Source organism: Poecilia latipinna, unplaced genomic scaffold (assembly GCF_001443285.1).
Source record: "Poecilia latipinna isolate Pla-1442-1.1 unplaced genomic scaffold, P_latipinna-1.0 Scaffold2076, whole genome shotgun sequence".
NCBI lineage: Eukaryota > Metazoa > Chordata > Actinopteri > Cyprinodontiformes > Poeciliidae > Poecilia > Poecilia latipinna.
This window is the reverse complement of record NW_015114692.1, coordinates 29,994-54,862: the sequence shown is the minus strand read 5'-3', so window position 1 is coordinate 54,862 and position 24,869 is coordinate 29,994. Positions and strand designations below refer to the sequence as shown.

At 41.2% G+C, this 24,869-nt stretch overlaps 6 protein-coding genes across 7 annotated transcripts in view; 2 read left to right on the top strand and 4 right to left on the bottom strand.

Moving 5' to 3' along the window:
* Window positions 1-230: 230 nt before the first annotated feature.
* cunh8orf33 (chromosome unknown C8orf33 homolog) lies at window positions 231-4,968 on the bottom strand. The gene is made up of 5 exons (XM_015016884.1): window positions 4,709-4,968; window positions 2,842-3,260; window positions 1,521-1,611; window positions 673-819; window positions 231-597 (listed from the first exon to the last, which is right to left on the bottom strand). The coding sequence occupies exons 1-5, from the start codon at window positions 4,734-4,736 to the stop codon at window positions 395-397; spliced, it is 888 nt and encodes a 295-aa protein (XP_014872370.1). The 5' UTR covers window positions 4,737-4,968; the 3' UTR covers window positions 231-394.
* An 823-nt stretch (window positions 4,969-5,791) lies between these two features.
* On the top strand, window positions 5,792-8,293 carry h3f3d (H3 histone, family 3D). Its single transcript, XM_015016887.1, has 4 exons — window positions 5,792-5,901; window positions 6,611-6,748; window positions 7,716-7,869; window positions 7,944-8,293. The coding sequence occupies exons 2-4, from the start codon at window positions 6,621-6,623 to the stop codon at window positions 8,070-8,072; spliced, it is 411 nt and encodes a 136-aa protein (XP_014872373.1). The 5' UTR covers window positions 5,792-5,901; window positions 6,611-6,620; the 3' UTR covers window positions 8,073-8,293.
* A 940-nt stretch (window positions 8,294-9,233) lies between these two features.
* uqcc4 (ubiquinol-cytochrome c reductase complex assembly factor 4) lies at window positions 9,234-10,960 on the bottom strand. Its single transcript, XM_015016888.1, has 2 exons — window positions 10,760-10,960; window positions 9,234-9,547 (listed from the first exon to the last, which is right to left on the bottom strand). Exons 1-2 carry the CDS (start codon window positions 10,849-10,851, stop codon window positions 9,244-9,246), a joined length of 396 nt encoding a protein of 131 aa, XP_014872374.1. The 5' UTR covers window positions 10,852-10,960; the 3' UTR covers window positions 9,234-9,243.
* Window positions 10,961-11,781: 821 nt separating this feature from the next.
* The window catches only part of chlsn (cholesin), a 22,513-nt gene continuing 9,425 nt past the window's right edge, over window positions 11,782-24,869 (top strand). Inside the window, exons 1-5 of one of the 2 annotated variants that reach the window (XM_015016896.1) lie at window positions 11,782-11,893; window positions 12,012-12,134; window positions 12,445-12,564; window positions 23,465-23,652; window positions 24,320-24,401. In XM_015016896.1, the coding sequence (XP_014872382.1) occupies window positions 12,015-12,134; window positions 12,445-12,564; window positions 23,465-23,652; window positions 24,320-24,401 (510 nt within the window). In that variant the 5' untranslated portion in view covers window positions 11,782-11,893; window positions 12,012-12,014. The other variant, XM_015016895.1, reaches the window with a different exon arrangement.
* Window positions 13,130-16,626, bottom strand: LOC106936088 (G-protein coupled estrogen receptor 1). The gene is made up of 2 exons (XM_015016889.1): window positions 16,416-16,626; window positions 13,130-14,664 (listed from the first exon to the last, which is right to left on the bottom strand). The coding sequence occupies exons 1-2, from the start codon at window positions 16,541-16,543 to the stop codon at window positions 13,482-13,484; spliced, it is 1,311 nt and encodes a 436-aa protein (XP_014872375.1). The 5' UTR covers window positions 16,544-16,626; the 3' UTR covers window positions 13,130-13,481.
* On the bottom strand, window positions 18,126-21,606 carry LOC106936090 (uncharacterized). The gene is made up of 2 exons (XM_015016890.1): window positions 21,116-21,606; window positions 18,126-19,948 (listed from the first exon to the last, which is right to left on the bottom strand). The coding sequence occupies exons 1-2, from the start codon at window positions 21,116-21,118 to the stop codon at window positions 18,881-18,883; spliced, it is 1,071 nt and encodes a 356-aa protein (XP_014872376.1). The 5' UTR covers window positions 21,119-21,606; the 3' UTR covers window positions 18,126-18,880.

Below are 24,869 nucleotides of genomic sequence, written 5' to 3'. Positions count from 1 at the left end.
ATTTCCCAAAAATGATGTTTTTGACATTACCAACTACAAGACAATATAGTTGCAATAACAGGAAAACAGTCGCAATTAGATGTAAACAATATTTCATAAACAGAGCAGCTATTATAAGCAAACAGAGTTGGGATAACATATAAACAATCGGGATAATACGAGAACAAAGTGGTAATAATGCAGTAATACAAAAATAATGTACGAAAAATACAACAGAATTAAAGAAAATTTTGAAACTGTGAAGAAAAGCTGACTATTTGAAAATGATGTAGACAAACAGGCCAATGAAAGCCTTTTGGATTTAGATCATTTCCACACCACATCTCCTCTTTTGAGTATTTTGAGCTTATTTCAGTTCATGGAGAAACTCCATCTTTCTTTCAGCCCAGAAACATCAGAAGAAATTGAAGTGAAATTCCTCCTGGGACGGAACGAAGCTGAAGGCCGGCGTCTCTTCCTGAGTCGCGGCGCCGCGCGGTTCGGTCCGCCGCTGCTGGGCCTGCCAGGCTCCTGGACCGGCTCTTGCCTCAGCTCTGCGGTGGAAAACGGACTTCTTCGGGGAATCCGACACCACTTTGACCTGAGCCGATGCAGTTTCTATCGGGACCAGAGGAACGTGTGGATCAAAATGGCTTCAGAAACAAACAGCGTTCACTGAAGCGGTTCACTCACCGCTCTGAATAAGATGGAACTGCTTGTTCTTCTCCTCCTCCATCTTCTTCCTGTAATCCCCAGTCAAGGCTCTCATCAGCTGCCGCTTCTTGACCAGAGGAGCTTTGGAGCTGCGCAGCGTCTTCAGGGCGCGGGAGGCCTCCTCCTCTACGGGAAGAAAACATCTCGAAACTCAATACGACTAATGATGTGGTGATGCAAACCTAAAGCACTAAACATTAGTTCTGCTAATGCTAAAGCGCTACACAAACATATTGACAAAGCGCTAATGCTAAAGCGCTACACAAACATATTGACAAAGCGCTAATGCTAAAGCGCTACACAAACATGCTATTTAGCACTGCAATATACTTTCTTTTCTTCTTCTGTGGTCAGTGTAGAACTCAGCACTCTATCGCCCCCTATGAGCCAAACTGAGTTAGAATAGCAGGAAACGGGATTTAATCCGTCTTCCCCAGTTTAAACTGGTTTCTTTGAGAATATTTTTGTTCACTTTGCTGCTTCCTCTGGTGCCAGTTGGTGGTTTATTATTATTTTGCAGTCATTCCGTTTCTCCAGGGACATTTTTTGTCTCATTTCGGTTGTTTTGCAGCTTTTTATTTGGGGCAACATGTTTCCTGTTTTTGTCACTTCTCATCTCTCTTTAAGCTCATGTCTTCATCACACCTGCAGTCGTTTTGCTTCTGTTCTTGTTTAAAATATAACATCTCTTTGCTGTTTTCCCTGACTTTGCCACTAAAGGAAAGAGTTGGAGTAAATTAATTTGCATCTAGAACAGATGAAAACCTTTCTGGGATGAAAACGTGACGGGACTCTGCAGGATGTACAGGTGGAATAATGACACTAACTCTGTTTTGGCGTTCCCTTCTGGGACTTCATTCCCAGCTGCAGCTGCTCGATGCACCAGTTCAGCTCCCGGTTCAGCTGCTCTTCTGGGCTCTGAAACAAAGCCACAGTTAGACGTGAAGAGAAGAGGATCATTCCTCAGTCCCTGTTGCACGTTTTGGTCAGAAATGTCTCAGGTTTTTCAGAACACTGCACTAATAGTCAAGCATGGTGGAGGTAGCGGTATGCTGAGGGTTTGTTTTACTGATGTTCAGGCGATCTTGCACCAGAATTTTATTAACAGTAGAGCTGCAACTAATAATTATTTTACGAGACGATTATTATAATTAAGATTTTAAAAATTCTCACATTCTGGAGATTTTTCATTCAAACATTTTTATACAATATTAGAAATGCATTAAATATAAAATAAATATGCAAATAAATATAAATAATAAAATCAATGTTTCATTGCCTAAAACACAATAAGAGCGTTCCTTTACTGAACACCTGATTATCTGTAGCAAATGAAGCATCTGCAGCTAAACGTTTGTCTCGTTAGGGATCAGTGCAGGACAGATCTGGTGATTATTATTTAGATTAATAACTGAAGATCTGAAGGGATTTTTTTACTTTATCTGAACCAGGTGAGGCTAAAACTTACAATTTAAAAGTAAATATATTTACAGACAATGTTTATTTGCCCATTTTACATGCAAAATATTTATATTTCTTGTACAGTTTTGGCTTCTTCATTTCTTCTGAATGTGTTTTTTAGGCAAATGGGTTTTTTTCAGTTCGTAAACTCCAATTAACAAATGATTACTAAAGTAGTTAACGTTAATTTTAATAATTGATAATTAATAATTTCAGCCTTGGTTAAATCTCCGCTAACTGCGAGTTCAGGGCTGAACGACGTGGCTGAAAAACTTAGCATGATATAAGCGTTTTTCATCAGTGGATGGCAAAAATCACTGATTATTATTTTGCTTTAAATATCTGAAATCTTGCCAAACTTTCCTGTTTTATCCAGTTTTCCCTTCATTGTGTTTTTTTTTATTTTTTAGCAGACATGAGGGAAAGAGGGGAAACTTGAAACTGCTCCAGTTACTCAGCAGCTTGTTGCTAGGCAACCAAAGAGTGAGTTAGTTGATTCCACCAACCTGGAATATTCTGAGTATTCAATATTACATCAGTTGTTTTATCTATCGATATTAATCTACAATATGTATCGCGATACGTATTGCTATTGATGTTTTGTCCTGCTCTTTGTGTTACTATCAGCATATATTTGGTCTTGTACCAATACTTCTAATCTCGTGGGGGTGTATGTAAACTTCTGACCAGCTCTTCCTCTTTCTGATTCTCTTCTGTAGGTTTCTGCTGAGTATCGGAGTCGGACGGCTTCTTCTTCCCAGATTTCTTCTTCTTCTTCTTTGTTTTGGTCTGATCTGACATTTCACACGCAGTGGCGCCCCCCTGTGGTGGGGAAGGCCCTTCCTGTTGGCTGCCTAGCAACGAGGCGGGTTTTGCAGCCTCTGCCGTGTCCATGTCTTCTGCAGGAGGGATTTGAAAGTTGAAAGCAAAAGCGGAGCTCTGCCCTGTGAAGGACAGCGACGCAGCTGGCGGCGTTTCCTCCTGCGGCGGCGGGGCGATGTCGCTGTCCGTGACGAAGTTAAATCTGAAGGAGTTATTGCTGGAGGTCCAGAGCGACCCACTGCTCTCAGTTTCAGCCGCCGTGGAGATCTTCGAGTCTCGAATATCTGTCGAAGGAAAATGTTGGACGATACGGCTGAAAAACGTATCACAATTTAGGCGTTTCATATCAGTATCTATAATTATTTATCAGTTTTTTGTTTTAAATACCTAAAATATTTCCAAACTGATGGGGTAACATTTCCTCTTTTATCCAGTTTTCACTCCTCACCGTTGTTTTTTATTTGTAAGCATTTATGAGGTGAAACCTGAAACTGCTGCTGCGCCAGTTATCCAGCAGGTTGTTGCTAGGTAACCAAAGAATGAGCGCGTTAGTTAATGCCACCAACCTAGCTTAACTAGCCTCTAAAGTCTGTCTTCTGCCTACACCTCCCAGAATGCTGTGCAGTTCTGGCTCAGAGTTCAGTGACATGTTGAATATCAGACATATTTACTCATATTGATCATATACCTATCGCAATATATATTGTTACTGATTTATTGTCCTGCCTTTTGAAATTTCCCACACATAATTTTAAATATATTTTATTGGGATTTTATTCCTTGGCTCCAGAGCTTTGTTTGCAAATGATGGAGAACAAACATCGTAAAAACCATGTTTAGCTTTTTATAAATCACAAATGAAAACACATGTAACATACATAATAAGGTGCAGGGGCGCAGCTACATATTATAGTTTACATGTGCGTGAGGGGAAGTGGATGCGAAGGCATCATCGGCGCGCCGCCCCCTCCAGACGGGGTTTTGACGCCCCCTCTGGTGCAGCGCCCCTATGCGTTGCATGCGCTGCATACCCACTTTTTGCGCCAGCATGCCTAGGTGGGCCCCATGTGGGGGAAAGGAGGGCTGATATATGGGTCCCATATGGGTTTGTCCGCAGGTTCCACAATGGCCCTACATGGGCCCTACATGGGCCCTAAATGGACAAACCCATGTGGGCCACCACCATATAGGGCCCATGTAGGGCCCATGTAGGGCCATCGTGGAACCTGCGGACAAACCCATATGGGACCCATATGGCCTGCCCTCCTTTTCCCCACATGGGGCCCACCTAGGCACGCTGGCAGGGTGATAAGGTGCTCTGGTCAGATGAAAAGAAAACTGAACATTTTGGCTTCATGTGGAAAAGAGCAAGTAAATAACACTGAATACACAATTCTCACTACGAAACGAGCTTAAAACTGGGATGGTTTAGATCAAAGCAGAATGGCCTAGTCAAAGCCCACACCTGAATCAAAGAGTTAAAAACTGATATTTATTGATGCTCCCCATCACGTCTGATAGAAATGCAGCAACTAAGTGCTTCTTTTATTCGTAAAACTAAAAACAAAAATGCATCATTATCTTTTCACTTTTATTACACAATTATGCGGTGATTTAAGTTCAAGAAAAATCCCAAAATAATAAATGGAAAAAGTTTGAGGTTATAACGTGACAGAAAGTGAAATAAATTAACACGTGTGGATATAAATAAATCAAGCAGAATGATGCGTACCTAAGAACAGCAGCGTTTCCTCGGTCATGCTCTCCTCCAAACGTCGCTGGTTTTCAGCTTAAAATTCTCCTTCTGCTTTTATTTCACTCAAAGCCGACGAGTTTCAAACACCAGCGGCGAAATACGTGTTTACTATAACCTCTAATACAGCTATTTATTCTGATTAACCCATCAAAATGTTCAAAAATGTTACATACAAACTTACTACGAGTGTCACTCTATATTATGTCCGTCTTTCACTCTTTCCCCAAAGTCAAGTAGTTCCGTTTCCAGTTTTCACGCGATCTTATTTTAATCTGTGTTTTTTAGTTAAAATAACACACAACGTTCTTTAACTGTTATTTTTGTACCAACGGAGTAAAATCATATATAGAAAAGAAAAATAATCCCTCAGTAACTGTTTTTGTGACATTTCACATGCTCGTCCTGTTCCGATCAAAGACATAGCGTCATTAAGATTAATCTAAACAAATGTCCATCATTATGTTTCTTTTTTTTTCTTTTTTTTTTAATGAAAACACGCGGAAGGAGTCGTCTCCGTGCGGATAAGGGAGTGACAGTGAGGGGATTTGAAAAAGTGGCGGGCTGCTCTCCATCCATTTCCCTCCTGTTTCAACAACCACAAAGGATTCAGAGGAACATCTGTCCTGATTTTAGAGTTAACATTCCGTCTCCTGTTGATCTTTACAACCACTTTCACAAAAACCAGTCTGACTGAACACAAACACTGCTTTTTAACTTTTCCTGTTAAGAAACCTATAAGGTTTCAGTTATAAAAATGTAATATTGCTTGTAAGAAAGCTATTTATCGTTTTTTGTTTGTTTGTTTTATGCAATAAAACAGTGTAGCCCCCGAAAGAAAACGTAAACCTGTGAGTGAAGTACGAACAACAGATAGCAGTGGAAATTGTTTTATTTGCTCGAATTGATCAAAAATCCCTCTTCGGATGCTTGAAAGACTCCATTCATACCCTCCGTGTTTCATGCGAGTAGACGGGGATCCTCATTGGCTCCTTTATTGGTCACGTTTGGTCATCTGGGCAGTTTAGACCAATCGCGTTGAACAAAGGGCGGGGCTTAGACTTCGGCTCCGGTTAGCTTATAAAAGCCGCGTCTCGCTACCCCCACCAGCATTGAAGACAGTCGACGTGAGAGGAAGAACTTCAACTGCGACGTGAAAACAAACCAGAACGGTAAGTCCTTTAAATTACATTTCTTTTTATTCTTTTCACTTTTTAATATCAACATTAATCGATTGTGTGATGTAAGTTACCTTTAATGCGGCTTCCAGCCAGTTGATAAACGTTGAAACCGTTAACAATAAACCAACGCGCGCCATGATCAGTTAACTCTATTGTGGTGCCAGTAAAATCCTTTTAAATCACGCTACTTGGTGTAATACTCTATAAATATGAATTTGTCATTTTCAAAGATACATTTTTATTCTGAAGTGTTTGGTGTTAGCGGTGTTTTATATATATATCTTACTAGCTTCTTTGGTAGCAAGCTGGCGCCATTTTATAACCGTCTTTGCCAGCTTCTAAATTGGACTGTAGGCGAGCAAAGAAACGTGTGTGTCCTCTGTAGCTTAATGGTGGCTCCACTGAGGAGGCTTTAACTCTGCTTTCGCATAATGTGGTCTTTTAAACAGTAGGCGCCATTTTTTTCCCGCTTTTTGTAGACATTTCTACTTCAGTAGCTTTTGTTGTTTATATTCTAGAGCTGCTTCCCCCCCCCCCAATGTATGCGACCAGATGTTATCACCTCCCCTCTGAGGTCAACCGTATTGTGTCGTTTATGTCACCTATCTTGAGTTGTATTCGGACGAATTGTAGATGAGGATAATTAAAGTAAAGTTTTATCAACAATTGTCTTCTTCTCTTCCACATTTCCGACCTGTAGTTTGTAAGAAATGGCTCGTACCAAGCAGACCGCTCGTAAATCCACCGGAGGAAAAGCTCCCAGAAAGCAGCTGGCGACCAAAGCAGCCAGGAAGAGTGCGCCCTCTACCGGCGGCGTCAAGAAACCGCACAGATACAGGTACACCGCTTTGTCCCGCACCGGAGTACAGATAAATACTGTTGGCTGTAATCTACGGCCGTTAGGGTCATTGGAGATGGACGGAAGGAGTCCATTTCTGACTAAAAGTCTAGGAAATGTAAGAGTTTGAGAAGTTGAAAATTTGCTGGAAAAAGACATGAATTGAAACGTCAAATTTTTCTAGAGAGAATTTTAATTTTGAGATTAATCTTAAGATTTTTATAGGAAATTTACATTTATGCGTTTAAATTCATATAGGAAATTTCCTAGAAAATACAATCAAAACTCTGAAAATTTTTGACTTTCTGAATTATACCTTTGTAATTATGCATACATCTGTGATGCACCAATCAGATTATTTGATTCCCTTTTTAAATAAAGTGTAGAACCCACACATGAAAGTAACCTGTTAGTGTTTGAATTTATCTCAAATTGTATAAAAACTTTCATTGTGTTTTTGCTGTCAATCAGATGTTTGATAAACTTGAAATTAATTTGAACGCTGCATCCACCATTACTGTAAGTTCAGGTTTGGTTATTAAAACCACTAAGCTTAAAGGATGAAACAAACTTCTTAATTTGTGTATGTTTATTTTATTGATGCTGTTTTTCAGGTTAAATCAAAATGTTTTGGGATTAAAAATATGTCTAATGACCATAAAATGATTTTGCTGAACAGCTTCATGAGCTACTAATCCATTTCTTGCAATATAAAATCAATTTACATTTTTTTTAACAATCATTGTTGTTCATCCTGCACTGTTCACTTTATTGTATTGATGTAGAAGATTTTACTTCCCATTTCACAAAAATAATACTTTTAGGGTAAAATTGATCATTATTTACTGGCACACTGTTCACTGTGTGTAGTCGGGTTTCTTCATGTCCAAACTTTAAATATTGCCTGTGATTTGAAGGTTTCATTCAGTGTGTGTGTGTGTGTGTGTGTGTGTGTGTGTTTTTCCAGGCCCGGTACCGTTGCTTTGCGTGAGATCCGTCGGTACCAGAAGTCCACTGAGCTTCTCATCAGGAAGCTGCCGTTCCAGCGCCTCGTCAGGGAAATCGCTCAGGACTTCAAGACCGACCTGCGTTTCCAGAGCGCCGCTATCGGAGCGCTGCAGGTCGGATATTTTATTTTTACCTCGTAAATAAATTGGGGTTTGTTTGTTGCTAATCGGCCTGTTTCCCTTCGCAGGAGGCCAGCGAGGCCTACCTGGTCGGCCTGTTTGAGGACACCAACCTGTGCGCCATCCACGCCAAGAGAGTCACCATCATGCCCAAAGACATCCAGCTGGCCCGGCGAATCAGAGGCGAGCGCGCGTAGACAAGCCAGTCGAACCTTTTTACTGGGCGGGGGGGCGACGTTTTGTAAATTTCAATTTAACAGCATGTGTGGTTTTTATTTGTAGTTTGAGGCGTGTTTTTGTACTCCACCGACTTCTGTACAACACTTAATGTTTGCTAACGTGTTAGTCTGAGCCTTTGCTATCCTGTCTGCATGTCATGAGATTTTCTTGTGCTGTAAATAAACTTTCTGCTACCTCATTTTTATTTCCAGTCCATTTCTAGCTGTAGTTTATCAGATTTATCTTGGATGCTGAAATATGTGAATTTCACAACAAAGACGGTTCTGTTAACAGTTGACTGACATTTCATGAGAATTAGAGGTTAACAGAACTGGAGGGACAAGAAAATAAAAATGTTTTTGTAGGAAAGGGATTTTAATCACCATGGATGAAAAACGTTAGAAAGATTTTGCAAATTCTTTTGAACTCAATTGAAGAAATTTTATTCAGTCAAAAGAACTGGATTTCCTTCAAAATGTTGGCTATATGTAACCAAGTTTGTTAAATTAAGTGCTAATTTTTGGTGTAGCAAAGTGAGTTTTGGTGAAAGTTTTGGATATAAAAAGGTACTTTGAGTTTGATCAGATTTCCTCCCAGACTCCACTGGAAACTAACTTTACTCCTAAACATGAAGGTGTTAAACGGGCCGGTCCAAATGGATAAAGTGATAAATATGTAACATTAGTAAATAATAAAGGTGATGGACTATAAATAATCCAGGTTGGTTTAATCAACTCACTCGCTCTGCGGTTGCTTAGCAACAACCTGCTGGTAACTGGCAGCAGTTTCAAGTTTCCCCACTTTCCCTCAAAACTGCTAAAAAAAACAACTTGAAGTGAAAACTGGGTTAAACAGTTACGGTCACACAAACAGTCTGAAAATATTTCAGATATCTAAAGTAAAAACTAATCAATAATTGGCTATATTGACTGATATGAAACTTTTACATCGTTTTTCAGTCATATCGTCCAACCTTAATCTGAATGCTGAAGCAAAGAGGCTGCATTTCTAACAATGATTTTAATTCAAGTTAATAAAAGACAACCCAACATTCATCGGACAGTAAAGGGACGGATCCATTAAACGTTAAATCAATCCACATAATTTTAACAAATAATATATTTGTTATTTATTTATAGTGATAAACCATCACTCCTCCTCGTCCTCCTCCAGGCCAGGTAAATGTTCGTACAGGTGCTTCTCCAGCTGAGTGTCGATGTCCGTGTCCGACCTCATGATGCACCACAGCAGGAAGGCAGTGAAGGCCAGGCTGATGGGCACCACCTTCCACCAGGGCCGCTCGTGCTGGCTGCCCAGGGACCGGTCCACCCTCCAGGTCCGGTGGCTGGCCTTGCTGGTGGAGAACTTGATGGGTTCGCTGCTGACCGCTTCGTTGTCTGACGACGGTTTGGACCTGGCCGGCGCCGCAGAGGTCAGCGATAGCGACCTCAAACTGTCCAGGGGGAGAAGGCATCTCGTTAGCATAATGCTAATGCTACTAGTTAGCACCAGTTGGTTTAACACATTAAAACTGTCTCTGTCCCTTTAATAACTCCTACTCTTTCTGAAGCTTCATCAGGTGATTGCTAATTGCTGCTGGCTAGTCTGAAGGAGCTGAGTGTGGGAGGGGCTGCACCTCTGAGGCGGAGCTAGGTCCACCCAGGCGTTTTCCATAGCTGAATGGTTACCATGGAGATTAAAGGATTTCTCAAACATGCATTAAAGAATCAAAGGAACAATCCAGGTTTGTTTACAACACGAGTTTTGTTTTAAAAAGCAAAACCAAGATTCAATTATAGTGTTTATTTCCTTTGTTTTTAATTAAAGGATGCTATGTTCTGGTCCAGGCCTGACAGTTACTGACGGAGTGTAAGCTGCAAAGTATCAGTAATACCTCAGAGGAATGTTTCCGGGCATAATGATGGAAAATTGAGTGGAAGAAAGAACTGTGGTAGAAATTTTATGTCATCCAAGTATCTGGATTATAATGTTCTGGGCAGGAAGGATCTCCAGTAGCAGTCAGTCTGGTAATGGATTTGAAAAAGCCTCTGACTGAAGACTGTTGCTTGCTGAGGGTTTCACGGTTATTATGACATGCTAGCAGCTAATCTTCCGAGCAGGAGAGACGATATTCCATAGAAACACGTTTGCTTTTGCTGATAAACTTTAAACATCTGTCTGGCTGTATGGTTATAAAGACGTGCAAAGTGAGGTTGATGTTGGGGAACAGGTGGCTTTAAATTCATCCATGAAGACACCTTTTCAACTCCGCTGGGATTTGAGGTCAAAGTTCAGGTATTATTTGAGCTTTTGAGATGCTAACCAGCTGCTCTTGTTGCAGTGCTTATGCATCAGATACAATTTAAGGGATAATAATCAAGCTTGACTACTAAGAAACAGTGCAATAAGAAATAAAGCAGAGGAAACGTATTTCTTTACCTTTTCTCATAAATGAAACGTGAATCATTAATGACGCTTTGATTCATTCAAAGAAGAGAGACTGATCCGAATATTAAAGTCGATTAAAACAAGAATTTGCTCGAATTCTGGTAACAAAACCCATTACTTTGTTCAATATATACTTGATATTTTCCTTCAGGTTAAACCTCAGTAGTGTGAGGGTCATTGAAGTGGCGCTGAGCCCCGGTCACAGATTTCCACTCACCCTACGGAAGCCGACGCGTTTTTAATTCGCATTCCTCTACCAAGGATCCTAGAGGTGAAACCAATGAGAGCTCGTCCTGCTGATGGAGACATGTCGGACTAATGGACATCTCCACACAACCCGCTTCTCCGGCAACCCCCGTCAGGTCATGTAACACTGCATTGTGCAACGCTGAAACGCTTCCGGGTCAGCACTGTGACTCCTGCTTCGAACCGTTCCGGAACTTTCCGTCTTTTCTATTTTCTGTCTTTCTGTTTTGGCTTTGGATACTTTGTCGTTATTTTTTTGTAGATTTTTTGAGGTGTATTGACTTAATTATGTTTTTTTCCCCTTCAATTATGCAACAAAATTATGAGATATAACAACCTTTAGGTGAAAGAGATGTGCAATGGTAGTAATAACAACAACAACAACAACAACAATAATAATAATCATAATAATAATAATGTGTGTTTTTGTTGTCTAAATAACAACAAATTAATCTAATGCTGAAGAACTTTAAATGACCAAACTTATCTGGAACCAATCAAAATATTTTAAGATTTGTGTCACTCTGATTCAAAGAGAAAATCTCACTCCTTTTTCTTTTTCTTCTTTCATTATACCACTAAATTGTTATTTATGGAGTATATAGTTTTGCAAACTGTGCTTAGAGAAAAACTTGTCAAAACTGGTTAACTTGACAGCACCTAAATGCAACAACTAGTTACCTGAAACAATGTATGGCTATCTTTTCTTTTTCTTTCTTTCTTTTTTTTCTTTAACTTTTTAACACTTGATCACTCATTAATAATTATTTAATTATCAAGCTATATGAAAGCACCAAGACAAATCCGGGTCTTTTATTTCAGGATAGTTCTTTTCAAACATAAATAAGTAAGTAAGTAAGCAAGTAACCAAGTAAATAAATAAATAAATAATCTTGTTAGTTGTAAAGAATTGTACATTTAAATTTATAAAATGGTTTGTTAAAAACCCTTCATACGTTTTCGTTTAACGGGTTGAAGTCCTTAACCAATCAGAATGCACGTAGAGACGTTTGTCCAATCACGTTCAAGCTCCTCTGGTTCGCTTCCTGGATTCGAAGTGCACGTTTTCTACTCGCCACTCTGATTCTCTTCCAGAAACAACGAGGTAAATTCAACATTAACATGTTAAAATGTAGTTTTTACTTTTACTGTTTCATAAATTTCATCTCGCTGAGATTTTAATCCATGTTCGGTTTCGTAACATTTTGGTTTGCATGAATCAGCTGATGGCAAAAGACAAGTCTTTGAAAAAAAATCCCCCCAAAAGAAAGAAATCCAGTTTTAATGAGGGAGAAGAAGCCATGGAAACTAAAACCAAGAGGAAGAGAAAACACGTGGAAGTAGAAGTGGGTAGAAACCTTTACACTCTCTGACTTTTATGTGTTTTATTGGAGTTTTAAAGGACTTTATTTATCCCAAAGGAAAATGAAATGTCATAACTCATATCGCATATCTCCAGTAGCAGTCAATGTTGCAACGATTCAGCAGAAGCCTCTGATTAAAAATTGTGACAATCTCAGCTCAGTACATTAGCATGACACAAATTACATGTTCTGGACGGTTTCAACATGATGAAATGTGCAAAGGGACATGGACACTTTGGCAGACAATAGTTTTTATCCATATAAACTCTTATATTTGTTGACTTTTGTTCAGGAAACTCCAGTTCAGATTCCATGTGTTACAAATCCAGATGAGGAAATAAGCAAAAAGGACAAAAAACTCAAGAAGAAGAAAAAGGAGGCAACAAGAGAAGCTGATTTGGATCGAACTGAGGTGAGGAGCTAAAACCAGCAAACAGTTCTGGTGTGTTTAGCTCAGTGGTGGCTACCGCTAACTGAAAAGTTAGCCTTGCTAACCTTAGTCCTTATCCATTAGTCATACACATTAGTTTACTCATAAACATTAGTTTAGTCATAAACATTAGTTTTGCTAACGGTAAAGCGCTACACCAATACAAAATTTATGATGCTAATGCGCTAATTTCTACTATGTTGACACCCACCATGTGCCAATGGCACAACATGTGTTTGTTTAAATTTCACTTGCTCAACAAAGTTTCTTGTGAGGAGAGGAAATTAACTGTGACGTATGCAGACTTCAGAATAAGAGCATGAATATAAATGTCTAACCAAAACTTAAGCGCAGATTTCAAATTTCATTAAACTGAAAGTTTACAAAACAACCAAGTAAATTAGTGCTTTAGACTTTATGTGGGAAAAAATCATTTAGGGGAAGCAAAGTGTGCCAAACATTGTCAAAGTTACGTAAAGAACCAAACATGGAAAAGCAGCACGCAGCTTCTACGCACCACAAATCTGGAACAGACATCCAGAAAACTGCAAAACTGCTGAAACACAGAGTTCCTTTAAATCAAGACTAAAAGTTTTTAGTTGTTTTGGAACCAGAAAAAATCAAACCTTGACCAACATATTTGATTTGTGTTGATAGTTTTGATTCTGGTGCTCATCAAAATGTAATGTTTGTCCTGTTTGTTAAAATCGCTAAAGGAAAGATTAGCGCATTAGCTTACATGTGCCCAGCACAGGTTTTACTTTCAGCACATTGAGATGCCATCAACTGTTGGATTTTTTTAATGAAGATTTGCTCTGGAAACTTTGAGTTTTATTTAAAAATAAAGAAATAATTCTCAGTTTTTACATCAGTTAAAGTCCTCGCTTCCTCTTTGTCCCTTAAAGAGCCTTTACGTCACAAGTCAGCATAAAGGCCTCTGTGGTTTCCGTCAGGAGGCCGTTAGAGCTGGACTTAGTGGAGGGACTCGATGTGTCGCATGTGTTATGCTGACATGTCGGTGCAACTGGAGCATAAATGTGTTTTTCCGAAGCGAACCGTTGCAGCTTGGCGCTGCGGCTTTTCTCCTGGAGGAACAGCCTCAGCTTCTTCCGAAACGTTTCGCCCAGGAAGCCGTAGATTAGCGGGTTGAGGCAGCTGTTGGAGAAGGCTGCGAGCCGGACGGCGTGGCCCGTCAGCGGGTAAAGCTCCCACAGCGTGACGGCGCCCGCCGTGTCGGCGCCACTCAGGAGGTGAACGCTGATGAAGACGTTCACTGGCAGCCAGCAGATGAAGAAGACCAGCACGGTGGCGGCGATCATGCGCAGCGCTCGCTGCCGGCGGGGCCGGTGCTGCTGGTTGCCCCGCTGCCTCTGGCTGCGCCGCAGCACCTGCGCGATCCTCCAGTAGCACACGGCCAGGATGCAGAGCGGCAGCAGGAAGCCCACCGTCACCTCCAGCCACTGCACCTGGCTGACGTTGGCGAAGCAGAAGTTGAGCTCGCCGGAGTGCTGCACCTGGGCGACGGCGAACGGCAGCAAGGTGAGCAGCACCGCGAACGCCCAGATGAGGCAGCAGCTACGGCAGGCATGTGCGGCGCCGGCGGCGATTCGGGTCAGCGACACGAAGCGGTCGAAGCTCATCCAGGTGAGGAAGAAGACGCTGCTGTACAGGTTGACCTGCTGGAAGAGGTTCATGAAGGTGCAGAGGCCGGCGTTGTCATAGTAACCCTTCTTCAGGTTGAACACCTCGATCAGGGAATCGGCCACCAGGATCAGGTCGGCCGCCGCCAGGTTGGCGAAGTACCGGTCCGGCGCCGACAGCCGGCCCCGGTGGGCCAGGTTGACCACCAGGATCAGGAAGTTCCCCACCAGGCCGACAGGAAACAGAATCAGGGTGTAAAACCCAGACAGGAAGAGGTTGATGAGGTAATGCTCGATGTTCTCCGAGGCCCGCTGGGTCAGGTTCGGCGGCACCGTGAGGTTCTCCCCATCTCTGGGATCCGTGAACATGTTTATGTCCATATCAGGCTTCATAGCCTTCCTGCGACCTTCATTTCCTGTTGAGCTCTGAAGATGGAGTCGGCTGCTGGACAGAACAGGAGGAATTTTTAAAGATTCATACATCACATTTAGATCTGAACAATAATCAGTAACGATATAAATCACGATAGACACCTGATCAAAATCAATATATGGTTCCCACAAGACTGAATTGGAAGTGATCTACGCCATCTTGGTAGGCAACGGCAGCACAAATCATAAATGAAGCTAGGCGTCGAGACCAACAAAAAGGAAATACGTTGACCAATGTGAGAGAGAAAAATACATGAACAAAATGACTGCTGTCGGGATCGACCCGTATGAGACGGAGAAGGAAAACATGTCAGACGATGTGAACGAGCTGCCTCCGACCTCATGCTACGATAACGTTAGCTACCTAGTGAGCAGGAAGAGTGCGAACAACATGGAGGAGCTTCAACTGAAATCCATACAATCAATGTTGAAACGGATTTGTAAAAGACGTCTGAACTCTTCACGTGAATATCAAGGTACTGGTGACTAGCAGAGTAAGAACATGCAGTAAGAAACACGTAGGCTAAAGCTACATTAGCTAAGCTAGTTTAGCTAGTTCTGCTGTAAGTACTACAGTAAATATCTGATATTTATCTTAGCATTACAAAGAAGGGAATAGTACTCAAAATTTAGTTATAGCTGTAATGCGCGAGAGCTAGTTCAAATCTTGTGGCTTGTTTATTGTTGTCATAGCAACTGTCATGTCAGTTACTTACAAACACCTACCAAGATCGCTGTCGCTACAAAGTTAACATCACATGAGAACTTTGTGTAGATGATACGATTGATAGATTATTCAGTATTTAGAATATTGACTGAACTCTGACCCAGAACCGCAAAGCATGCTGGGAGATGTAGGCAGAGGAAAGACTTTAGCTGACCAAACTCTCATTGCTAGCAAAGCTGGATTGGTGGAAGCAACCGACTCACTCGCTCTTTGGTTGCCTAGCAACAACCTGCTGGGTAACAAGCAGTTTCATGTTCCACCAAACTTTAGTTGCCTAGCAACAGTCTGTTAAGTAACTTGTGCAGCAGCAGTTTCACGTTTTCCCTCTTTGCCTGAAAACTGCTAAAAAATAAAAAACAACAGCAAAGATAGAAAACTGGATAAAACAGTTTGGTTGTATTTCAGATATTTAAAACAAAAAACTAATCAATAATTATCAATATCGACTGATATGAAACGCTTTCATTGTGATACTTTTTTCAGCAATATCGTCCAGCCCTGATATTAGATATTTGTTTAATTATAGATTTTCCTTTTTCTTAAGTTTGGGTAACATTAGCAGCTCTAAGCCGGTTTTATTTGGTGAGACTGGAGTAAAAAGTGTCTGTTTGGATTGTAAAGGCTGCAGATCCTTTAGATCACAGCAGATTCATGTTCTAGAATGGCCTAGTCAAAGTTCTGGTCTAAACCCTGTGTAGATCATTGGACAATTAATCATTTTGTCAGAAGGACGGGAACTTTTATCTGCAGCTGCAGAGAAATGAAGAATTAAAATGGACGCCACTCTGCTTTTCTTTCTGCTTCAAAATGAAGAAAAAAACAGAAAAACCTGAATTTGATGGTCCAGAACTTCACAGGTCGGATCAGAACTCAGGATTACCGGACCAGATTACCTAATCCCAGTTTCCTCCCAGGTTCTCACACCTCAATCTAATTGGAAGCTAATTTACTGAGTTATTCTGTTAGATTCTATTTTTTTTGGCTCAATCTCGCCTCACAAAGCAAATACCGATAAAGAACCGGGTCAGGCCTACCTTTGGGTCGGTTCTGGACGTGACGGTGAACCCAGAGAAGTGACTGCAGGTGATCCCAGGCGACATGAAGCTAAAGCGTTTTGGTGTTTACTAGCAACACCACGGCGGGCGGCGCCGGCCAGATCCATCAGAACTTCCCGCTGGTGTCGGGTCCAGTTGGGGCTTCTGACCTCTCCTCTGATGAAACTTCCTTTAGACGGTGAAGGAGATGTAAATACGGGCTGCGTGTTTACAGGCAACAAGGTGGAGGACGCCTCAGGATAATTTCATCTCATCTTTTAGTCTGCAGAGACACTTACAGACGTTTCTTCCAGTTTCAAGTTACATCAAGTCTGAAATTCATCAAATTTTACATTTATGTTGGGATTTGGAGACGTCATGTAAAACCCAGTTAGCCATAAACGCTAGGTACACTCAACAGAAATACAATATACTATTACCTTCCCAAAAATGAGATTAATGATGAATAAAAAAGCATTTTTTTATCTAAAGTGAGAATATAAAGTTAGAATCACAAAGACTAAGAATCCATTCACCACAATACAAACGATACTTTATGCTTGCATGTTTGATTATCTAGGAGCCATATTTTTAAATTGGTAGAAAATCAGAAAGATTTTCTGTTTTTCTCCCGCAGACGATGAACTGATGTTGACAAGTTTATGAAATTGAATTTAAACTGAAAGTGAGAAAACATTTTTCTTACTTAAACTAAATAGAAACGGTAATTATTGGAGAAAACCAAACCAACTGGACCTAAATATGTTTATAAAACTAACAGATAATACCCTTTGTTTTTGTGTTTTATAAATATTTTTATTAGCCTTTCCATTTGTTGTGAAATAAACGTTTTAATCCAGCAGCAGTTTACGTCAGCTGATTACGTTTGGGAGAAAACTCCTGTCGGTTGGCGGTTCAACAACAATAAATACATTTTTAATGTATTTTCTCTTCACCCAGTCAGTGTTCACATAATCATAATACTTTTAACTTTTTGAATTATGCATCTAAAATCAACCAAAGTAAAAAAAAACCTAAAGATTTAACTAATAATAACTTTTAATGCAAACTGGAAAACACATTTTAAGAACTAAAACTAACTGAATTAGACAAAATAAAACTGAACTCTAGAGGAAGAGTTAAACTATGATAACCCAGGACGTTGGAGCGTAAATGAGACCCAGTTCTGGTTCCAGCTTGTGTAACGGGTCGGCTCTGTTCCTGGAACCGGCCCGGCTTCTGGAAACAAACCAGTTTCAGGACAGAGCTGAACTCACGCTGACCAAATGTTTCCAAGCTGCACAGATTGTTCCTGCCGTTTCTCTAAATGGGCCTTTTGTGTTCAGTTTTTAAGAACCACAAGGTTCTGAAAGGACGGTTCTGTTGTCGGGCTTCGAGACCCGGCCAGGAGTCTTTCTTTCAAAATCACGTCTGTCAGAGAAACCGGTCAACTTAACCGAGTCTGGTTTCCCACCAGCTTTAACCCGCTCCGGTCCGTTTGCCCAGACGGTCCGGTTCATTTTGGTGAGGTGTGAATGCTAAGCTAACTCTGGACCTCCAGACCTCGGTCTGGGTTCGGTTGAAGTGAACTCTGGTTCGGTTCAAATGCATATCTGAACGCCAAGTGGACTTAATGAAGATCTGTTTACATAAAAAATAATCACAGCAACAAATTCTGCAAATGTTCATCATTTATTTATTTGAATAAACTTTTAAACAGCAGAAAACATCTTTGGTTTCAGATTTTTCAATCTTTCATGAAATGAAAATAAAAATGGACGCTTAGAAAGTGAAAGGAAACGTCCACAGAGTTTTAATCTGTCGGATGCCAGTTCTGATTCTGCTTGGATCAGTTTGTAGATTCAAGGTAGCAGCTTTCCCACCACTTACAGCCTTTACAGCCCCTCCCCCACATGTTGCTGCCAGAGAAAACAGCCCAACTAAAGTTACTAACAGCTAAAGTTAGCTTGTTTAAAAATAGGAACCTGAGGTCTGTTCTTTCTGAACCAAAGACGTTTCATCTCAGGCTGCGTTCACACAGCGGGAAAATGTCACCAAAAATCAGTTTGTTTTGTTTGTTTGTTTGTTTGTTTTTTACTTCCATATATTTAAATTTGATCCCTTTGTCTCTTTCTTATGTTGAAGTGGATTTTAAATCTTCACTCCAAAAACACAAATAAAGTATATTTGGTCTAGTTTCCAGTGCAAATATTTCAGTACAGATGGAACAACAGAAAACTAAACTATGGATGTTTGTTGGGGTAGAAATGTACAGTAAAGTCTGTCATGACCTTGTTGAGGCCCAAATGGAAGCATAAAAACATGGAAAACATGAAGTTTGCATCATAGTTCCCTTTAAAATCGGCGGCGGCCATGATTACTTCTGTAAACAGAGCGCCGTTGTGACGTCAGTGTTCTTCTTCTGCGCTTGCAGTTTGCAGAAACAGATTTAAAAAGATGGCAGCCTATGACTCCATGTCCTGCAGCGTGTCTGTGATCTCGATGTGCGGCGCTATGATGTTCCTGTTGGGCTGAGCGCGGCCGGGCCGCCGGCAGCAGTCCCGCAGCTGCCGCAGCGCCCCCTGCAGGCTCTCCCGGCTCGGCCGGTGCAGCAGCAGCACCAGCACCATGCTGCCACTGCTGCCGGAGAACAGGACGCACTCCGCTACGGTCAGAAAGGCCCGGTCCAGGCGCCTCTCCTGGCCGTTCTGGACAAGCCCGGCCGCCCGTAGCAGCACCGCGCAGTGGAACAGCTGGCAGAGGAAGACCAGCACCGTGACGGTCAGAAAGACCGGACCTTCCTCCGAGCCCGACAGGAAGCGGCCTTTCGATCGCCACTGCCGGACGCAGCCGCTGACCAGAAGTCCAACCTGCAGGGTGTAGGGAACCAGGACCACCAGAGAAAGCTTCGCCGCTGCGTACGCGATCCCGGCCGGGGCCGGATCCATGATGCAGTCCTGCCCCGGCGGCAGGCCCCGAAGCCCTGCCAGCAGCAGGCTCACCGCCACCGAGGACAGCAGCACCAGTGCCGCGCAGACCGTCGGCTTCCGCAGCGGCGCGTTGGACGGCGGGTCCAGGGTGAGGACGAACGCCATCAGCACCAAGACCAGAACGCCGCAGAGAGACGTGGCGTTGACGCCGAAGGAGAGCGCGGCGCAGCCCAGCAGTGAGTTCGGCATGTATTTGGGTCGGTGCGCCACGATGTGGAGCGACAGGAGCAGCAGCAGCAGCTGGAGGCCGCAGAAGACCCAGAGGAGGCAGTCGAGCCAGGCCAGCCGCCGCTGGGCCCGGAAGGTCTGGACGAAGCTGAAGACGACGAAGAAACCGGCGCAGAAACCCAGCAGGGCCACGGCGCTGTAGACCTGGTTGGTTCTGGAGGTCAGGCCATCGGCGGCCGTGATGTCATGGACGTCATGGACGTAGGTGTTGGTGGTCCCTGAGCTGGAGGTGAGGGCGGCGGTGGAGCTGAAGGTGGGGATGAAGGTGGTGTTAAAGGTGGGGCTGGTCGGGTAGGAGTCGGTGGTCGGGTCAGACTGGAAGCAAACAAAATCAGACGGTAGCGCTGAAACGATTAATCGCGATTATTCATCATGATTGCAAAGTGTTTCCTGATTTTCTCAGTTGACTGTGTGGTGTCTTCTTGACTTTGTGTTTTTATGATGAAGCTTTGAACTGAAACCTGCTATACTGACATAATCAATCAGGTTTGTTTGTATTTATTTTATTTGTATAGCACAAGGCAGTTCAAAGTGCTTTACATCATAAAAACACAAAATTAAAAAAGTCAAAAAAAACAGTCGACAACTAAGAAACTAGTAACAAATATGATATTTAGACGAGTTCCATCATCAAAATCATCAAAACACGTCAGAAATGTTGGTCAGTGTTTCATTTATTGTTCAAAGGCAGCTCTAAGCAGGTGGGCTTTTAGTCTGGATTTAAAGGAAATCAGTGTTTCAGCTGCTTTGCAGTTTTATGGAAGTTTGTTCCAGATTTGTGGATTAATTAACTGGTGTGTACAGACTCTAAAAGAGGACATTTTTCTTTTTGTTTGATTGCATAAAGGAGGGTTTGGTGGTTAATCAAAAAACCTACAAATTTCTGATATCCAATTAATAGACAAAAAAAATCTATTACTAAAATAATCGGATTTGTTGTGGTAAAATGATTGAAATAATCAACTAATTTAGTAATCGATTAATTGCTTTTAATGTTTCTCTTTTTGTTTTGTTTTTTTGCTTAAAAAAGTTTAAGTAGTTAACTGAAAATCTGAAGAATGTCCCAATTTCTTATATTTGATTAATCAGTAATATATTAATCAGCAGAATAATTAACAGAATAGTCAGTTATTCTTACAATCAATTAATAATCAGAATAATCAATATAACAACCGATATTTTGACAATTAATTGTACGAATAACTTATAGGATAATCGATCAGTCCGACTTGTCAGTTAATCATCAAGATAATCGATTAATCATCAGAATAACTGATTTCTGATGTAATCGCTAGCTCTGGCTGTTGGTGTTAGCATGAACTTCCACAGCTTGACAGGAGCTTCCTCCTCCGGTGCGAAGGAGAAAAACCCAAACATCACCGTTCCCTGAGAGCCGTTCCCCACAGGACGCCTCTCTCTCTCTCTCTTCCTGAATCGGGTGAAAACTAAACGGACTCTGATTAGGAACCGGTTTCCACTCACCATGTTTTCGCTCCTCGTCTTCTCGCCTGCTAGAAAACGGCGTTTAGCTCTGCAGATGATGCTGGTGGCATGGCCCCGTCTGTGGGCAGTTCCCCCGCTAGCATACTTTCAGAATGACTTCGGCACCATGTGACCTAAACTTCCCCTCCCTTTGGTTTGCCATCATCACAGCTGAGGGCTGTAAAATCAGAAACACACTGCCTGCCCCATCCAGACACAAGAGCAGGCTTTGCCTTCAGAGAGTTTCTGCAGAGACTCAGGAAACCCGGTCCACAAGTGACAAAAAGTTGAGGGTATTTTTAGCCGACCAAGCGTTTCTGTGCGTTGCCAGATGTTGAGAAACAAGCAACCAGCTCTGTGAACAGAAGCTCAGCTACTTGTAAACATCATGCATTTACACATTTAATGTAAAAAAGGAGGATATAACAGAAGTTAAATAGCCAAATATCGACTATTTATCCACTAATCAGGAGAGATCAGACTGGTTTAAAGCAGCAGTATTCTGTAAAATCTATTTTTTATCCTCCCATCGTGTTTTAATGTTTTTCTCTCATCAAAAACAAACCTGGAGTTTTGCTTTTATTTTTTCATGTAGGTTTGAGAAATCCTTTCATTTCCATGGCAACCATTCAGTTGTTAAAACGCCTGGGTGGACCTAGCCCCGCCCCCGAGGCGCAGCTCCTCCCCCACTCAGATCCTTCAGACTAGCTAGCAGCAATTAGCAACCAGCTGCTGAGCTCATTGTAGGAGCTGCTGCTCAGAGCGACGCTGGTAAAAACGTTAAAGGGTTAATAGAGGAGCCATGTTGGGATGACTTTCTGGAGGCGGAGCTTCAGGAAGAGCAGGGGCTTTTAAAGAGACAGAGGCCCAATTTCAAGGCATTAAATCAGGAAGTGGCATTTCTTTTAAGTCATGTTTGATATATGTTTAATTTTTATAACAACTGAAGTTAACATAGTTACTTGATTATAATGTAAAATGTCACTATTTAGCTGCAAAGTACATTACACTGCCCCTTTAATGATTACAACAGTGTAAAAATAAACAACTTACTTTAGGATTTTTTTGTGTTTTTATATGTGTTCCACTGTTGTCTGGAAAACCCTAAATAACATTTTAGTTCTCAGGTTTTTGGTTAAATTTTTTCTGTAAGTCAAACAGAAGCCTCCAGGTTTTGTTACGGCCCTCAGATGGCTTTCAGATCTTTGACATTTTATTTTTTATCTTGAAGATTACAATGGCATGTAGCCGTGCGTCTTTCTGGATGCGTTCATTCATGTCTGTTTTCACGTTTATCACGCAGCCCAGATTAGTTTGATGGTTGCAGTTAAATTTATTGTGAGGAGCTGAGAGATAATCTTTATTTTTGTTTTGTTCAGAAAGAAGGTTAAGCTCAAATCAGCAACTTCATGTTCAAAAACAAGCCCAAAAAACAACTCATTAAATTTCTAAGCGACTTTGGGAGGAAGCAAAGCCAAAGTGGTTGGTGAAAGCAGACCTGACACGCTGCTGTGGAGCAGCGGCAGGAAACGGCCCTCTGAGCTGCAGCGCAACAGGAAGTGATTCAGACTTAGAACGGGTTTGTTGGCCTTCTGCTTTGGAGCTCAAAATGTCACCATTTATTTTTGCTTCCAACTTTCAGAAACAGAGAAAAAATATGAATTTTCTGTTTTCAGAGCCTGTCCTGCTGTTTAGAGCTCATGTGATTTAAAATACTTTTTCTTTCAACCTTGTGTGCAGTCAGTATCTTACTAGGAAAATATTTTAAAGGATATTTTCAATGTAAAAAAGCACAAGTATGGATATATTTGATTAAATACAAATGTTTTATGCACTTTATATTACATTTAAATTACTTTTAATTCTTAAAAGATGAATTTGATGAATTTTGACATTTTTTTTACAAACCCATTTAATGAATTATAATTTTACTGAAAGCCCCTATTTGTTTCAGAAACTTCATCACTAAGTTAAATACACCATATATATTAATTACAAACAGATGGATGTTTTAACGACTATTTCTGCTATGATTGTGATTTTACACTTACAGGTAATAAAAACATGACATTTAAAAATATAAAATCATATTAAATCAATTAAAAACCCAATTAAATCAGAAATGTGGGATTAATAAAAAGGATGTTTAATACCTGCTTCAAATTCAAAGACAACGGGAAATGAAATGAATGTTATTTTCAAAAGGTGCTTTTACAAACGATGAATGGGCAAACACGATCACTTCTTCATGGAAATCGGCCGTAACTGATCGATGGCCGATGAATCAGATCAACACCAGTCTGAGTCTGAATGGTGAAATCAAATTAATGCTTCTGACCTCCATGGCAGCTTCCTGAGGAAGACGGGGACTCCGAAGGACCTTTGACCCCTGAAGAGAAACGGGTCCTGGAAAGGAAGCTGAAGAAGATCCGGAAAAAGGAGGAGAAGAAGAAGCTGAAGGAATCCGGACGGGCCGACCCAAAACCCGCAGAACCCGGACAGAGCGCATCCAAGCTGGCTTTGGACTACCTCACATGGTAACGAGGAGCTGAAATAAACCGGGCTGTGATTGGTCAGATGATATTCCAGGTTAGAATCTACTAACTCACGCCCTCTCTGGTTGCCTAGCAACCTGCTGGGTAAGAAGCAGTTTCAAGTTCCCCCAAATTTCAGTTACCTAGCAACGACCTGCTGAGTGACTAGAGCAGAGACGGTTTCAAGTTTCCCCTCTTTGCTTCATAACTGCTAGAAAATTAAAAACAAAATGGAGAGAAACTGGATAAAACTGGAAAAGTTACGCAAAGAGTTTGGCTGTATTTCAGATATTTAAAACGAAAAATGAATCAATAATTATTGATATCAACTGATATAAAACAACGTTCTGACACCAGAACGAAGCTTTTGAGATTTTATTCTTTTTTCTTTTTCTCTTTCAGTCGAAGTAAAAAGAAAACCTGGAGATGTTTGTTCTGATAGATGCTCGTTCTGTACAGACATCAGATCTGTTTGTCCTGTAAATGTATTTTTTAAAAAGATGTTTCTATTTTATTCCACTTATTTGCTGTGAAGTTAAGTTATACAAGTCAGCCAAATTAAAATGCAGTTTATACAAATTAAAGTAAAAGAGCAGATTGACCAGATCGTGTCAGCCGATGCTTCTGGACCAGAGAATGAGATCTGGTGTTTTTGTTTGTGACCCTGCAGCTGGGCCGAGAGCCGTTCGGCCTGGAAGTTTCAGAAGATCCGGCAGACCTGGTTACTGCAGCACATGTACGACTCCGAGAAGGTAAATAAAGATAAAAAGAACCTCATCTGCAGTCTGGACCAGCACAGGCGTCAACTTCCTGTTTGCTTCAGGAAATGAGCTCATTTCTACAACTTCCCCTGGAAACTTCTAAATATTTTACAAGTTAAATTTATTTTTTACAGGGGCGCTATTATTCGAAAGCAACTATTTTGATCTTTCTTTTGATGTTTTAATGTTTATTCCTTCATCAAAAACAAACCTGGAGTGTTGTCAGTACATATCGGTTATCGCCTATAACTGTCTCAATTTCAGTTGATACATTAAGAGATTCAAAGTGGTTTCAAAGGGATTGTCAAGTTTACTTTGTAAAAGTGCAAAGAATAATATTAATTGTTTGATTGTCAAGTTACCATAGTTACAGTCAGAGGTTTAGTCCTTTCCTTGTATTTAATCTCAGCTTGTTCACTAATACAAGTCAGCAAATAAAAAAAACGCAATCTGGAAGTT

Coding starts and splice junctions, on each gene's coding strand:
- uqcc4 (XM_015016888.1), bottom strand. CDS start 10,851: ATGTCTCCATCAGCAGGACGAGCTCTCATTGGTTTCACCTCTAGGATC. Junction 9,548..10,759: donor AACGCGTCGGCTTCCGTAGG/GTGAGTGGAAAT, acceptor CCCCCTGGACAG/TTTGAGGTCGCTATCGCTGA.
- cunh8orf33 (XM_015016884.1), bottom strand. CDS start 4,736: ATGACCGAGGAAACGCTGCTGTTCTTAG. Junction 820..1,520: donor GAAGGGAACGCCAAAACAGA/GTTAGTGTCATT, acceptor TTCTTCCCGTAG/AGGAGGAGGCCTCCCGCGCC. Junction 598..672: donor GTTCCATCTTATTCAGAGCG/GTGAGTGAACCG, acceptor TGGTCCCGATAG/AAACTGCATCGGCTCAGGTC.
- LOC106936088 (XM_015016889.1), bottom strand. CDS start 16,543: ATGGATCTGGCCGGCGCCGCCCGCCGTGGTGTTGCTAGTAAACACCAA. Junction 14,665..16,415: donor CGTCCAGAACCGACCCAAAG/GTAGGCCTGACC, acceptor TCTGTCCAGCAG/CCGACTCCATCTTCAGAGCT.
- h3f3d (XM_015016887.1), top strand. CDS start 6,621: ATGGCTCGTACCAAGCAGACCGCTCGTAAATCCACCGGAGGAAAAGCT. Junction 6,749..7,715: donor AAGAAACCGCACAGATACAG/GTACACCGCTTT, acceptor GTGTTTTTCCAG/GCCCGGTACCGTTGCTTTGC. Junction 7,870..7,943: donor CCGCTATCGGAGCGCTGCAG/GTCGGATATTTT, acceptor TTCCCTTCGCAG/GAGGCCAGCGAGGCCTACCT.